The sequence below is a fragment of the Phycodurus eques genome, chromosome 8 (assembly GCF_024500275.1).
Source record: "Phycodurus eques isolate BA_2022a chromosome 8, UOR_Pequ_1.1, whole genome shotgun sequence".
Taxonomy (NCBI): Eukaryota; Metazoa; Chordata; class Actinopteri; order Syngnathiformes; family Syngnathidae; genus Phycodurus; species Phycodurus eques.
The window spans coordinates 16,281,195-16,295,151 of NC_084532.1; the positions used below are offsets into that span (position 1 = coordinate 16,281,195).

The window sequence follows — 13,957 nt, forward strand, 5'->3', positions numbered from 1 at the left end:
GTACATACTGATTAAGTACTGCTCTCATCTTTTTTTTTTTTTCCCCCTCTGGAATGGTTCTACTCAAAGTGGTCTCACAGGAAAATAGCAGAAATTCACAAAAAGTGAAGCACGGTATTGCACTTAAACTGGACCGTTTTCAAGCACCTTGAGCATCATCAGTGTCCCTGTGCATGTGTACATTTGTGGGTGGCAACACATTCTAAAACATGGTCGACATACTGTCCTGAAAAGGGTGCATTTTATCTCAGTGTGGTGGTGTGTTAAAAAAAGAAAAGAAACAGTTCTAGGACAGCAAAGTGAACAAGTGGTTAGCACTGCAGCCTCACAACAAGGTGTGTCTGAGTTTGAATCTGACAAATCAAAGCTTTGCCAAGTCGTGCCCAATTGAATGTACACACGCGTACATATACTGTATGCACTATCCATCTGTACATTTTGTCTCCCGCTTATCCTGTTCATCAGCTGAAAGACAGACAAGACCCAGGACTGGCCACCAGTTAAACACAAGGCAACATAAGGACTTCTTTTTGCATACCATCCTCTGTGAGAGCTGGAATGAAGTAGTTCTACAGACATAAAACGAAGACAGGAATGAATGACTCAGAAATAGTTTGTCTTTAGGCTGACTTGCCTGTTAAAATGTTACAAAACTGTGCTGTCACATTGGGTATGTACTGAAAAGATTGGTCATTACGTGCCTTTGTTTGCCACTAGGTATGTAAATATAGTCTGTGGGTGTATATTAATTTATTTCATAGATGTCTAATTTGGTGCCAATATTTGGATGATTTGCATTGCTTTTTCTTTTGTGTAGGTCTGAATACAACAATACTCATCGTGAACAAACTTTGTCACATCGTCTTCTTTTCTTTACACAAAATATGCAAGGCTGTTCTAAGCAACATTTTGCACTCCATACACAAAGCATTATTATTTAAATACATTTTCTGAAACTAATATGCCTTACATACTGTATTGTGCCCCAATACCTTTGTCCTTATAGTTAACACTATCAAGTTCAGATATTCAATGATTATTACGGCTTCTTTCGGGGATTGAAAAAGTTAAAATATATATTGCTTAAAAGAGAGTTCATGCATTTCTTTTTAACATATAAAGGAATTTGCATGCGTCTTTCAAAAAATCTCGTCACGCTCTGATTTGAACCACGCGGTTTTGTTGGGGCAGTAACGTCTTGTTACCATGACAACCAACGTGGAGTTAGCGCATCGCGAGGAAGCAAGGGCTGCACAGTGCGTTTCTTTACATTTTGTGACTTTTCCGACCCCTCGAACAACAAATCTAGTGAGTGTTTGTGGTGATATCGGGGACTTCTGGAGACTGTTCGCCATTATGCGCCCAGAATGCAAATGAATCGCTCTTGCACAATCACACCAAATGGGATTAAACTATATCCTCCCCCGAAAGTGAGCGTCTGTACAAATTCAGTTGTGGAGGGAACACTTTCATCACCAAATTACATTTTGTCAATTACTGCAGTGGATCATTTGCTACTTACGGCTCAAGGATTGTTTCGTTTACCCTTCTTGTTAAGGTCTGCTTGCATTGGGGTCACGTTGTGCAAGCTTGCTGTGTGCGAGCCGACTGGCGGCATACATACTGTCCCGTACACGACTGAAGTGGAACAGTATGGCCTAGGACTGTTTAGGATCATTTGGACATGGTGGAGGTGAACTCCAAACATGGAGTTTGGAGTTCATCATACTAGAAGTCTTTGTTATTTTTGCTCCCGTCATGAAACTAAATTATTTGAAACAGTGGCGCACAACAAGTACACACAGCATTAAACGAATACCACACTTAACTTTGTCAAACAAAACTGAGCATTATCTTTGTAAAGGTAGGTGATACAGCTCGCAGATATCTTGAATGTATTTGTGTCTAGGCAAGCAGGTTGCATGAAAGAGCATTTATTTTCAGTTCACAGTGCATACAAGATGTGCAGTTGTACCAGGTTTGTCATCGACACCTCATGAGATTCACCTCAGTCGTTTCCTCCACAACGAGAACATGCCATTTTGTACAAAATCAGAACGTACCAGAGAACTTAATCGTTACAATAACCAAACAAGATGTTGCTTCATGTTTATACTTCTACGACACAGATGTTGCATTTTAGAATATTTTTGGCGTACGGAAAGTGATGTTGAAATACATGATGAAATGTGTCCGTCTGCACTCCTTAATGTGTACATTAGCACACTCGGGCGCGGGCAGAATAGCAACAAGCACCGAGCGGTGGCTCTTCTTCCACATACTGAAATGCGAACTCCCCCACACTACTGCCATCATCGTTGTATAGCTTTGGTGTAAACAGTCAGCGTAAGTTTTCACATTCCTCACAAAAGTAGTTAACCGCTTATGGATTTCTTCTCTACGGTTTATTTACAGCAGCCAATAAATGTAAAAAATATGTTCTCCTACAAGGCAGATGATGTTAAATACTACAATGCAATCCAATGCAAGGCAGAACCAACATATTTGCATCATTCTTTTGTTTTGTCTTGTTTGGGGACTGACATGCTAAGTACTGATATAATTACCAATAATTATGAATGAACCACATTAAATAAGAGCAAAGTCCGAGCAGACGATACATCCAAGTACTGAACATGCGTGCAGAAACAAGAGTAAGCACTGGACCGTGGGCGATACATTTGATATTGTTGTCTCTTTTGTAAATAGTCTCTTTCAAAAAATATTATCTAAAACATTCACATTGGGTGTCATTTTCAACACACAACACCAATTATATATTATGTAAAAAATACATGTCTAGTGAGCTGAAAATATTTTATTTTTCTGGTTTTTCTGTTATGAAATGAAATCCTCTGAGAGCGTTTTAAATGCCTTTTTTAAACTTTTGACCTACGTTCTAGAGAAAAGAAATGAAATAGTTTCAAAAAAAAAATCTAACTCATGGAATAATAATCTAACAAAAAACAAATTAAATAAAATAACAGGAGGTGCGCCCTGTCTGAAAAACATTGCCTGAGTTCACTTCAGGTCATTTGGTCACAAGCACTCGAAAGTTGTTTTCAATCTTGAAACAATCAAAGGACCACATGATGATTTAAACATTGCATACTCCTACCGTTCTCTTTAATACTGTACCAGGTATACTCTTTATAAGGCACACCACACAGTTGAACACACAAACACAACCGACGTGGCTTATTCCCATTAGAAGCTAACTTGATTTGCCCCCCCCCCCAAGTAGTTTAAGTATTACCCTTTGAGTTGGAAATGTTTGCATAGTCACTTTGTGTTTTAATGTGTGTCAGTAAGTTGGGCCGCCGGAGAGTTGGTTCTGGAGTTTTTCCTTATTTGGAGTTACTACTACCGACGTCTGCTCGTTGAGACGCTGGCCGGCTACTTTATGAGCAAAACATTAACAGGGCGGCGGCGGCGGCGGCAATCCGCCAACTGGCTGCCGGCTGACTGGCGTCTGGTCGAAATCGCAACAATAGCACCAAACCGAGCGCAGGGGAAAGCCCCCTCCCCTTTCTGTTTTTTTTTCCCCTCTTTGAGCCTCAAACCTCCGCATGCAGCGTTTCTCGCCGCAGAATCACACTGTGCACGTCACACACATGTAAGTGTGAGCTGCGTTACAATCATACACGCTATCATCAGTGTGCGACTGGAAGCTCGGACACGCGGAAAGGCCGTTCCGTACCCGTGATATCCCGCTTAAGGTTCATGTACTAGTATGCTGTACTGTGCTGCACTAAACTGCAAAAATGCCAATCTTACCCATCAAATGTATCTTAGTTCTTGTGAAAGCAGACAAACAAACAGACCGTGAAGACAGTTGTGACTTTTAAGAATCTTATATTAAGTTAAAATAAGACATTCTGTCCCTAAATTCAGTGTAAGTAATCTGCCAATGGAACTATTATGAATTGATATGATAAAATTCTTAAAGATCTTTCAACTTAAAATAGGTCTTTTTGTCAGGAAAAATGTAGAGGAAAAAAAAGAAGTCAAACTGTCTGAAAGTACAGTGCGATGTTTTCACTCGGAAAAAAAGATAAATTCACTTGGTTTAGATTTTGCATTTTTGCAGTGTAATAACACAGCTAGGCCTAATTGGTAGGCATCTGTCGCACGCTAGTAGCCTCTTGAACCCCAATAGTAGACTCAAAAATGCCCACTAGTAGTTTTGCCTCACTAGTTGACAACCTTGTGGTACTAGTAATACTAGTGGCATTATAATTACTTCTAATACTACTAGTTAATATCTAGCACTCCAGTAGTAGTATTAGCATATATCAACTAGTGCAGTTTTTTCCTCACTAGTAACATGCAGTTGTCCTATTAGTATGCCAAATTTGTTCTGTCATATAGTAGTGGGGGAAAAAAACTTTACTAGTAAGACAGTTATTCTATCTAGTGAAGAAAACAGCAGACCAGTACATGTGCCTCAAACTGGATATCACAGATATTGAATAAATGCTTAAAAGTCTTTCAACAACAACAAAAGAAATGGAGAGAAGACAAGATGAAAGAAATGACATTTGAGCAGAGCGCAAGAACCATCAATACAGGACGAGGAGAAAGGGTTGAAAAATGAAAACTAAGACGCATCGTTCATGTGGCCTTCCTTTCAGTGTCTACATGCAAGTTCCTTCTCTGGAATGCAACTTTGAAGAGCAGCTTAACAGCACGTCATCATCCAGGATCAATGACGTATTTGCCTAAAGTACCGTTCACACCTCCGATACGGCTTCACGTAATCAACAGACAAGCAAATCACATGTCCACTTAAGGCGTGGTGTGTCAGAAATGTAGTACACAGTGTCGCATCACTTCCCAAGGCTCACGGGGACTGTTTAAATACTTGTTCATCGAAAAGTGCGTTGCTCGAGTGATATGTGAGGACCGTTGCCGCGACGATGGGATGTGACGTTGTCCTTTCAGGACTTATTTGAATTCCTGGAACGCGTGGAAAACGCAACATGGGCACGACTCTCAAAGTCCTCCTTCCTTCCGTCATGTTTTCATTGCTACTGAGAACAAAAAAAAAAAAAAAAAAAAAATCTGACATCTGCAGAAGGCTGTGTGGACTAAAGTCTCAGGACACACCTCTTAATTGTTTAATTAATCAATCAGCAATTGGGTTACCAAAACATTTCTCTGACAATTCTCTGCCTCCAAGTCGTTTTCTGTTCGTGACTGATGGGTTTCATGTGGCAAAACTTGACTGGAAACACATATGGGATGTTCTTCTGGATCAAAGGACAAAACCCCTCACAGACACTCGAACATCTTGAAAAACGTTTTTGTGTGCACACTGTTAATAGCGCCATCGGAGGAGCTGGCTATATTTTCTTTCACTTCTTGCGAATGTAATGGTATCCCAATACTTTTGCCCATATACAGGTGCAATTCAATGAATATGGCAGGAAAGGTTTTTTTTTTTTTTTTTTTTCCCCAGTAGTTGAATTCAAAAAGTGAAACTCATATTATTCAGAGTCCCTAAACACACAGGACAATGCTATGTCATTTCTGTATTAAACATTATTTTGATTGTTTCTACTGTAATATAGTGAAGCCCTGCTATCGGCCCAGTTTAGGAAGCGAACCCTGCCGCGAATCGCGGAAATCTGTGCCTAATTGACAACCTTCCCAAAAGTGCCAAAAGTTGGCAGCAAAGCATTTTTGTCAAGATGACATTCCTCAACTCATTTCAACATGGTTCCCTGGCACCAAGACACCACTAGATCAGTGGTGGCCAATCACCACCACCACCACCAATGAGCTTCTGATCGGGAAAGTACCATCCATCCCCATCAACAAATGGTTGCCGGTCCGCCCATAATAAGTACTTGCATGAACCGGTCCGTGGTGGAAAAAAGGTTGGGCACCACTGCACTAGATGGCAGCAAAGCAAGATTGTTGACTAAATGAAGCTCCTCTATTCACTTCAACAAGATCCTTGGTACCAAGATGCTACAAGATGGCGCCTAAGTAATGCTTTAATTGCTTTGGCTCAAGCACAAAAAACAGTGAATAGGTGAGCTTTTCAGTCAATAACAGGATAGGCTCCCCCCAAAAATCCACAAATAGGTGAATTTGCAAATACCGAACCGTGACTATGCGGGTGTTCATCCATCCATCCATCCATTTTCCGTGCCGCTTATCCTCACTCAGGTCGCGGGCTACTGGAGCCTATCCCAACTATCTTCGGGCATTGAGGCGGGGTACACCCTGAACCGGTCGCCAGCCAATCGCAGGGCACATAGAAACAAACAACCACTCGCACTCACATTCACACCTATGTGCAATTTAGAGTCTTCCATCAAGCTAGCACGCATGTTTTTGGGATGTGAGGAAACCGGAGTGCGCGGAGAAAACCCACCCAGGCACGGGGAGAACATGCAAACTCCACACAGGCGGGGCCGGGATTTGAACCTCGGTCCTCAGAACTGTGAGGCAGATGTGCTAACCAGTTTTCCATTTTACCGACCAGCCGTTCTCTGAGAATACCAAAATTGCAAAAAAGGTCATTTTCAGGCACCAAAAACCCCATCCATAACCTTTTAAATGTCAATTTCTCAAATTAATCCAAATTAAATAGAAATATTCCCCTTGTTCGTTAAAGGTTACAGTAGCGACAATCTTAGTTTGACTTAAACACAGACTCCTCTGAAAGTGATTCTATGTAGCCTAAGCAGTAAAAACATACAGAACACATAACCATAACCATAACCGTGCCAGCTGCGGGTGTTCAATGTATTCGAATTTCTCGAGATGGTTAATTGAGGGTTTTCGTTAACTGTAAACTATAATCCTCAACGTTATTAAATTGTGAAATATTTCACAGTGTGTAGTGAATCTACATATGTGAAATTTACTTTTTGAATGGAACTACTGAAATGAATTAAGTTTTCCTAGCTATTACATCCTATTTGGATGCACCTGTAGAGCGTCTTGCCAATATGCATTTACTTCTTGCATAAGTTGTGGAAATCAGTCCCTTGGTTGAGATCTTGTTACTCTCCACCAGTCTTTTCTGTTTTGTTCCCACAGACTCCAGCTCTAGGTCCTCACATTTCTCTGTAAGTCTTGACATGAAATGGATCCGTGGCAGGCTGCCGCAGACTTCCAGAATAAAACTGTCCGGTAGAAAGTTACGAGTTTTCCGTGGCTTTGCTGTGGTGACTGTTATTGCAGTGAACCTGCGAGAGCTGCAGGCCACTGTGGAGTACCGGTCCGACACAGCACATGGACTCGATCTCCTCCAGGAGGCCTCGATCCTGCAAAGTCGCCCCCAGGCCTTTAGAGTGATCCAGACTCGGAAGCCCCTCCTTGTAGTCCTTCTCCCAGGGTACCTGCACTGTATGGCTGTTCCTGGCCTTAGTCTCCTTGCATCCCTGCCTCTGCAGAGACTTCTTCTTGTAGTTCCTCACCGTCTCCTTGGAGAGCACCTTCCTCCTCAAGATGCCGGTGGAGCCGGTCGGGTTCTGCGTCGGAGGGGGCTCGGCGCTCGCTTGGGGCTCTGAAATGGTCTGAGCGCGGGCCGCCGGCAGCGGAGAATAGTTTGGAATTGAAGATGCGTGAGACAAAGTTGGAGATGGCGTTGTGGGTGTAATTCGATGAGATGTTGAGGGTGAATAGGAGAAGCGGTCTCCCGCTCGTCTCTCTGGAGGTAGAGGATGTGGACCGGACTGCTCATCTGTTACAGGCACAGGGGGGATGAGGGGTTTCTTCAGGCTGCTCTTGTTGGGCTGTCTGCGCGGGGACGGTGGGAGGTGTTTCCCGTGGACCGCACTGTCATCCTGACCCATGTTCCAGCCCCCCTGATCCCCGCCTCCGCCACAACCGCTTTCCTCTGACGGTTGAAAGTCACCAGAGGCGTTAACCTTATTCTGAAAATGAACAGGCAAAAACAAAATAATTAGCAAAGATCCTAATCATGGTGCATTAAAGCAAGTCCATTGTATTTTAACATTGGGATGACTACGATGTGTGCTTCCTGTGTGCGTTTTGAATACAAATTATCCTTCTGCTCATTATGAGCAAAAATCTCAATTATTCCGAAATTTACAAGCGCAAGGAACCAATTATGGAAAATTGACCTTGGGGGGGGGGGGTTACAGTGGATCCCGACACTCGCGGTTCGGCCCCCGGAGATGCCCTCGTAATCTGACAGGATTGGCGGCAAATATTGCCACATCCATGTGTGCCACACTGATAGTGTTGTAATAACAGCTAAAGATGCTGCAACAAATTATTGCTGTTTGTTGTTTAATTATTTTATGAAGTTGGTGTGCATATTATTGCAACCAAGTTATGTTTTATTTGTCCCCTTAAAAGAGTTTGTTTTGCAATTGAGATTACAGGTACCAAAAAGAGTAAAGAAAGTTTTGAAATGATTCATTTCTTTACATCACAAAACATTTGAACACGTACTCTAGATACAGTACACCTAATCAGCTGCATGACATAATGCGTCACTCATACCGGGGCTTGGTAGTCCAAGTCCTCCAAGGACCTGAAGAAGTCTAGGCTCTTGGCTGCAATGAGTTTGCCTTGCTCCATCGTGGTGGTGTTCAGAGAGTCCAGGATCTCCTCCAGCAGGTTCATCTTGCCTGACTGGGAGGAGTCGATGTCCAGCTCCAAAGAGTAGGAGTCATCGCTGTCCTCCGTGTATGAGGGGACATCACCACTGTCCTCTGACGAGAGCCTACGTTGGGAACACGTCACATTCTTGAGAGAAAAGTCAGATGTACAGAGGCAACCAAAATACATCGAATATTGGAGAAAACAAAATGTTTCTTTCTAATTAAACTGATATATGGATTCACTACACACACACCAGTGAAATAATTCACGGTTTAACTTTTTAAAAACATTTTTAGGATTATAGTTTTCAGCTAATGAAACGATGATGACTAAAGTCATCTCAGGAAATTAAAATATTACATAAGAAACCTGGCAGAAATTGGCTTTCAGAAAAGTATTGTCCCATGTGTTTAATGAATCTTTATTTTTTCAATTTAACTACTTTTCTATGATATTCTACTTTATTGAGATGCTTTATTGCGTTATGCTTTATTGAGATTACTTTGAACAAAATCCAAATATATTTTTTTTTGTATATAAAATATCAACGAGACAGAATAATTACAAAGTTGTCTTCCAAAAAATCTGTATTATCGTCCAGCCAAATTTAGCCTGTTTTACCAATAGTATCCGCTTGAGGGCAGTACCACCATGGCCTAAAAAATAACTTGCCTTGAGCATCTTTTTCCCTTTTAACATTGTGTTCTATTAAATAAAATCTATAAGTTATCCAACAATTGTGCCTGTACACATGGCTTTGGTGATAAAATACAGTCAGGGTGAATGAAAGGCGCACTTACTTGCTAGCCCTGTCCAGCTCGTCGTCATCAAGCCCGTAGCCTAGCTCTCGAGGGCCCACGCTCACTGGAGACTTCTTGAAGTTTTGCTGTGAATGAGAAACACAAAAAATACATAAATAGAGGAAGATTAGAGAAAGATATCTGCTAAGTCCTTGAGGGACAAAGCTTCTTTTATTGGACCAGAACCCAAAGAGTTGATACTATATTAGTCAAATTGGGGTCTGGGGATGAGAATGTTTAGAAGCGTTTTTATCAAATTAAGCAATAAGTCGGTTCTAAGAGCAGGCCCGTGTAACTGCATTAACGATCGGCGTCGTAACATCTCTGCACATGGTGTTTGTCAGAGCAAAGTGCTGAATGATCAGTATGTGGTGCCGTTTAGTGACACAGCGGGTTTAATAAGCCACCTGTGTAACATGTTTAATGTGCGGGTTCAAGACGAGACAGCAGCTTTACACAGCAACGCGGGACGCTCCCCATCTGCCGCGGGCCACTTATTAACATGGCCTCCACCACCATGCACATGTTCCTCCATCACCGCCAGAACATGTGCTCTTCCAACACCATCGCTTGTCTTCTAATTGACATTCCACGAACAGAGGGGTCTTTTTTTAAATACTGGAAACACACCTAAATGAGGGGTCTTTTATCTGTGCTCCTGTATATATTCAATGTTGCATGCTTTCACTTCAATTGTCTTAATATCCAGCTTAATGCCCTAGTGCAATGTACTAGTACGCTCTATGACAATTTAGCCAACTAGTAGAACGAGTAGGGCACATTAGTAGAACTACTGTTTTACTCGTTAAAAAAAAAAAAAAAATTCACTAATGCCTTCCACTACTGTATAATGTTTCTACATATGTTTGTATATTCAGGTATGACAACTTGTATTTAACTTTTTGTTTAGGTAAATGTTTCATCTAACTTTTAAGTAGAATACATTTCAATTGAATCTTAACGCAAGTAATTTTTTATTTTCTTATATTTAAGTGCAATGTTGATGTTCAAAGTGCATGTTACAGTGAGTTAAAATAATATTTAAAATAACTAGGAATAAAACCTCAACATTTTTTATCAACACATAGGCCTACTAGGCTACTGTACTTCAATGTTGATAGTAGGATAGTAGTACTTTATATTTTTTGGCGGTACTTTCTGTAAAAAGTTTGAGAACCACTCCACTGGTGAATTGCAATAATTTTGTAATGTCACTAGCAGTACTAATAAGACAGGTGTCAATTAGTGCCCAGATTTCCCTAATTAGTAACATGTAGTCATCCTGAAAGTATGCCAACGTTGTCCTCCTAATGTGCAGAAAGTAGTGGTGGGCAGTAAGACACAATCATTCGACGAGTGCAGCCTAGTTGTTCTACTAGTGTGCAGAATTGTCTTACTAGTGAGGACAAAGAGCGTACTAGTACATGGACCTTAAGCTGGATATCAACGAAATGGGAAAACAAATTGCTTAAATGGCTTTGCATACTCTTGTGTAAACGGTCAGCCACACAATCGAAGGCCCTCTGAAGCCTAAAAGTGAGAATAGCACAGGGGGTGCGAGAGAGTGTTTGTGCATTTGCTACACAGAAACCAAAGATGCAGCACTAAAAGGTAAACACAAAAAAAGAATGCTGGGAAATAAGATGTGAAATGGTTTGAGGTGACAGAATGTGCCCCGAAAGGTGATGATAGCAAAGAGGTGGAGCCAATAGGTGTGGCCCATGCAGAGAGGTGAAGGACGGCATTGGATGCGAGTAGCGAGCCGGTCTTCATTAGTGGACACAGTGCCAGCCAGATAGGCGGAATGTAACGTCACGTGTGGCTGGCCTGGCCTCATTTGGGATACACACACAAACAACGAGTTAGGATGTGTGCAGTAGTCACTTAAGCCTCTCAAGTCGTGGGCCTAAGCAGGAACACATGTGGTGGCAGCGCTGATTGGCCCACTCGCTGCCCTTCCATGGTAGCTTGGAGCTATAATGAAAGAGATTTGAGAGGGGCTCTGGCCCGGGATCCCTAAACAGCATTTAATGGATTCCTGTGTCAGGGCAGTAAATCTGGGGCCAGGCTGACGTGGCAGCCAACCAGAGGGCCTGCAGAGCGGAGATGCACCTGTGATACACACGCACACACGCATGCGCGCACACACATGTGCCCTGTGTGTACGAGGCTGTTCATTTGAGCATGCTTGGCAAAGCGGGGCCTCTCTGTGCAGCGAGGTGTTTATTAAAGCAAGGTGAAGGCAAACATAAGCAGACACAGGTCACGAGGCCCGCATGCCGCTGTGATCTCAGTTACAGCTTTGGTCACGTCTGTCCGAAAAGGAAGTACCACAGGGAGCCGTAAACGGACGGTCCCCTCCCCGACAAGGCCTCATCAACTTGTCATTGCTTCTCTTCGCGGTGAACCCCAGCACGGCGGTTACAATTACACAGTTTCCAACAACTTTGGTTTTCACACTTTTCTGCAAAGAGTTCCTCAACAGCAGCCATTTGTCTGACTCGTGAACTCTGATGCACTGTGCACCAATGTAACGAACAAAAGCATGTTTAAGATTGGAGGCACCCGCAGTCAAATATAGTCAAGCCCCAGGCCTGACAGCACAGAGGAGAACTTGAAAAAGAAGAACAACAGATTATCATACTGCTGCTCCATTAGCTCCTCGCTGTGGGCTGTAGGAAGCTGAAAGGTGCAAATGAAAAATTGATCTCCTTCTATCGGCTCCCTGTCTCACATTTTCTCCCTCTGTCACTCTGTCGTCACTTTTGTCTTTGACTGCACAGCGCCGCCAGTCAGCAGCATGAGAGGGGGGGGGAAACCAAAACAAAAACGACACAAATCTGAAATCATTTTAGCAAAATGACCTCCAGCCTGCATTTCGAGAGGAAGTCTATTCTCCATCAAGGTGCATGTTTGATATCTGAGCTTTTATTTTTTGTTTCTGACGGGAACATTTATTTCTTCCGTTATCATTTTAGCCCTTTGATCTGAATTCCAGAGTGTTTGGCGAAAGAGCAAAAGGATTGGCAATACTTTCAGTCCTGTATTTGTACATAAAACCCGACACGCTCGCCGCTGCAGCCTTCACAGGCCTGTGAGTAAATTATGAACTAAACTCTCTGACCTCATCCTCACCACCTTCACAGTCCCGATGCAAGATGTCTCAAAACATTTCCCACTTCTGACGCAACACATTACTCTTCATTTCTGGCTATAAGCGGAAAATCAAATCATCAGCATCCATTTCAGCAAGTGCATTTGAAGGAACAAACTTTCCCCTGCATGACCACTTATGCAGAACAACGCTCTCTGTGGCGGGGCCAAACTCTAGCGGACCTTAAAAGCCCGCCTTACATTATGCATTTCATAGGGTATTTCTGAGTGGCCACTGATCTCACAGCTTGGCAGTATATGTAAAGAGATTCCGGTAAAATGCAAACAAACCTTGGGGAGAGGAAGACACTCTGCAGAAGGACGGCCAAGTCTGCCTGTTTAAGAGCAGCACGCTCCAAAGAGGCGGAGGAAAACTGTTTGAGACAAGCTCCAGTGCTCGTCCGTCCAACTGGCTGTCGCTGAAAGGACACTTTAAAACGGGAGCCATACATAAAAGAAGAAAAATGTGCTTCATGCTTATTCTATTAAACCTAAAGTCTCATCCCTGTGTCTGAGTGAGAACAGCCGCAGTGCAGTACACAGTCACCGCCTGGAGATGGCACTTTGGTTTCAGACAGGAAACCCAACCAGTGACACACACTAGGCTGTCTGTTCCATGATGTACTTTTGCTTCAAATTCAAACTATTTCATATGAATCCTAAATAAATTAAATTGCAAAAACGTTGGTCTTGGGAATACGAAAGCGCTACAGCAACAAAACACCCAATATCCTATGAATCAGTGATGATCGATCAGGACTATCAACAAAAGAAGTGTACAGTGGATATTGATGTATGTGAAAATACCTGGACCTTTAGGTTAAATAAATAAATAAAATCAATAAAAACGGATACGGCAGAGCCATCTTCAGGTTATTCTGATTTTAGGTCTGGGCTTTAACTAGGTAAATCCAAAACAATGATTTTCTTCTCTGGTGAAGCCATCCTTGATTTGAACGAAGGCCAAAACTGACAGATTTGTTTTTACTGTTTTTCAGTCCCTCTTTCTTTCACAGTTAAAAAGCAGCTGTTGTTGGTCATGTGTTTTTTTTTTTCTTTAAAGAATGTTTTGAAATGATTCATAATGAACATTGAAACATTTCAGTATGTAATTGCCCCTTTTTCAATTAATATGATTTGTAAAACATTTAATAATAGGACACAGGAAGTTTCGTTTCGTTTAAATGAATACAAAACCAATGTCCATAAAAACTTTGTAGATTAATGTCGCAGTACGAAGCAACCAATTTATTTCATGGATAACGGTGCACTGTTTTTGTTTGTTTGTTTACCATTACTATGTCAATATGTTACCATAGGAACCGTCTCATATACAGTGGATCCCCACATACTCACGGATCGGCACCCACTGATTCAACGATTCAATATTTTTCAAACAACAACAAAAATGC

At 42.1% G+C, this 13,957-nt stretch overlaps 1 protein-coding gene across 4 annotated transcripts in view; it reads right to left on the minus strand.

Moving 5' to 3' along the window:
* Positions 1-1,837: 1,837 nt before the first annotated feature.
* The window catches only part of dennd1b (DENN/MADD domain containing 1B), a 138,633-nt gene continuing 126,513 nt past the window's right edge, over positions 1,838-13,957 (minus strand). For 3 of the 4 annotated variants that reach the window (XM_061683369.1, XM_061683365.1, XM_061683367.1), the window contains 3 exons: positions 9,393-9,478; positions 8,491-8,713; positions 1,838-7,895 (listed from right to left, as the gene is read on the minus strand). In XM_061683369.1, coding sequence (XP_061539353.1) covers positions 7,158-7,895; positions 8,491-8,713; positions 9,393-9,478 — 1,047 coding nt within the window. In that variant the 3' untranslated portion in view covers positions 1,838-7,157. The remainder of the gene's footprint in view (positions 7,896-8,490; positions 8,714-9,392; positions 9,479-13,957) is intronic. The other variant, XM_061683366.1, reaches the window with a different exon arrangement.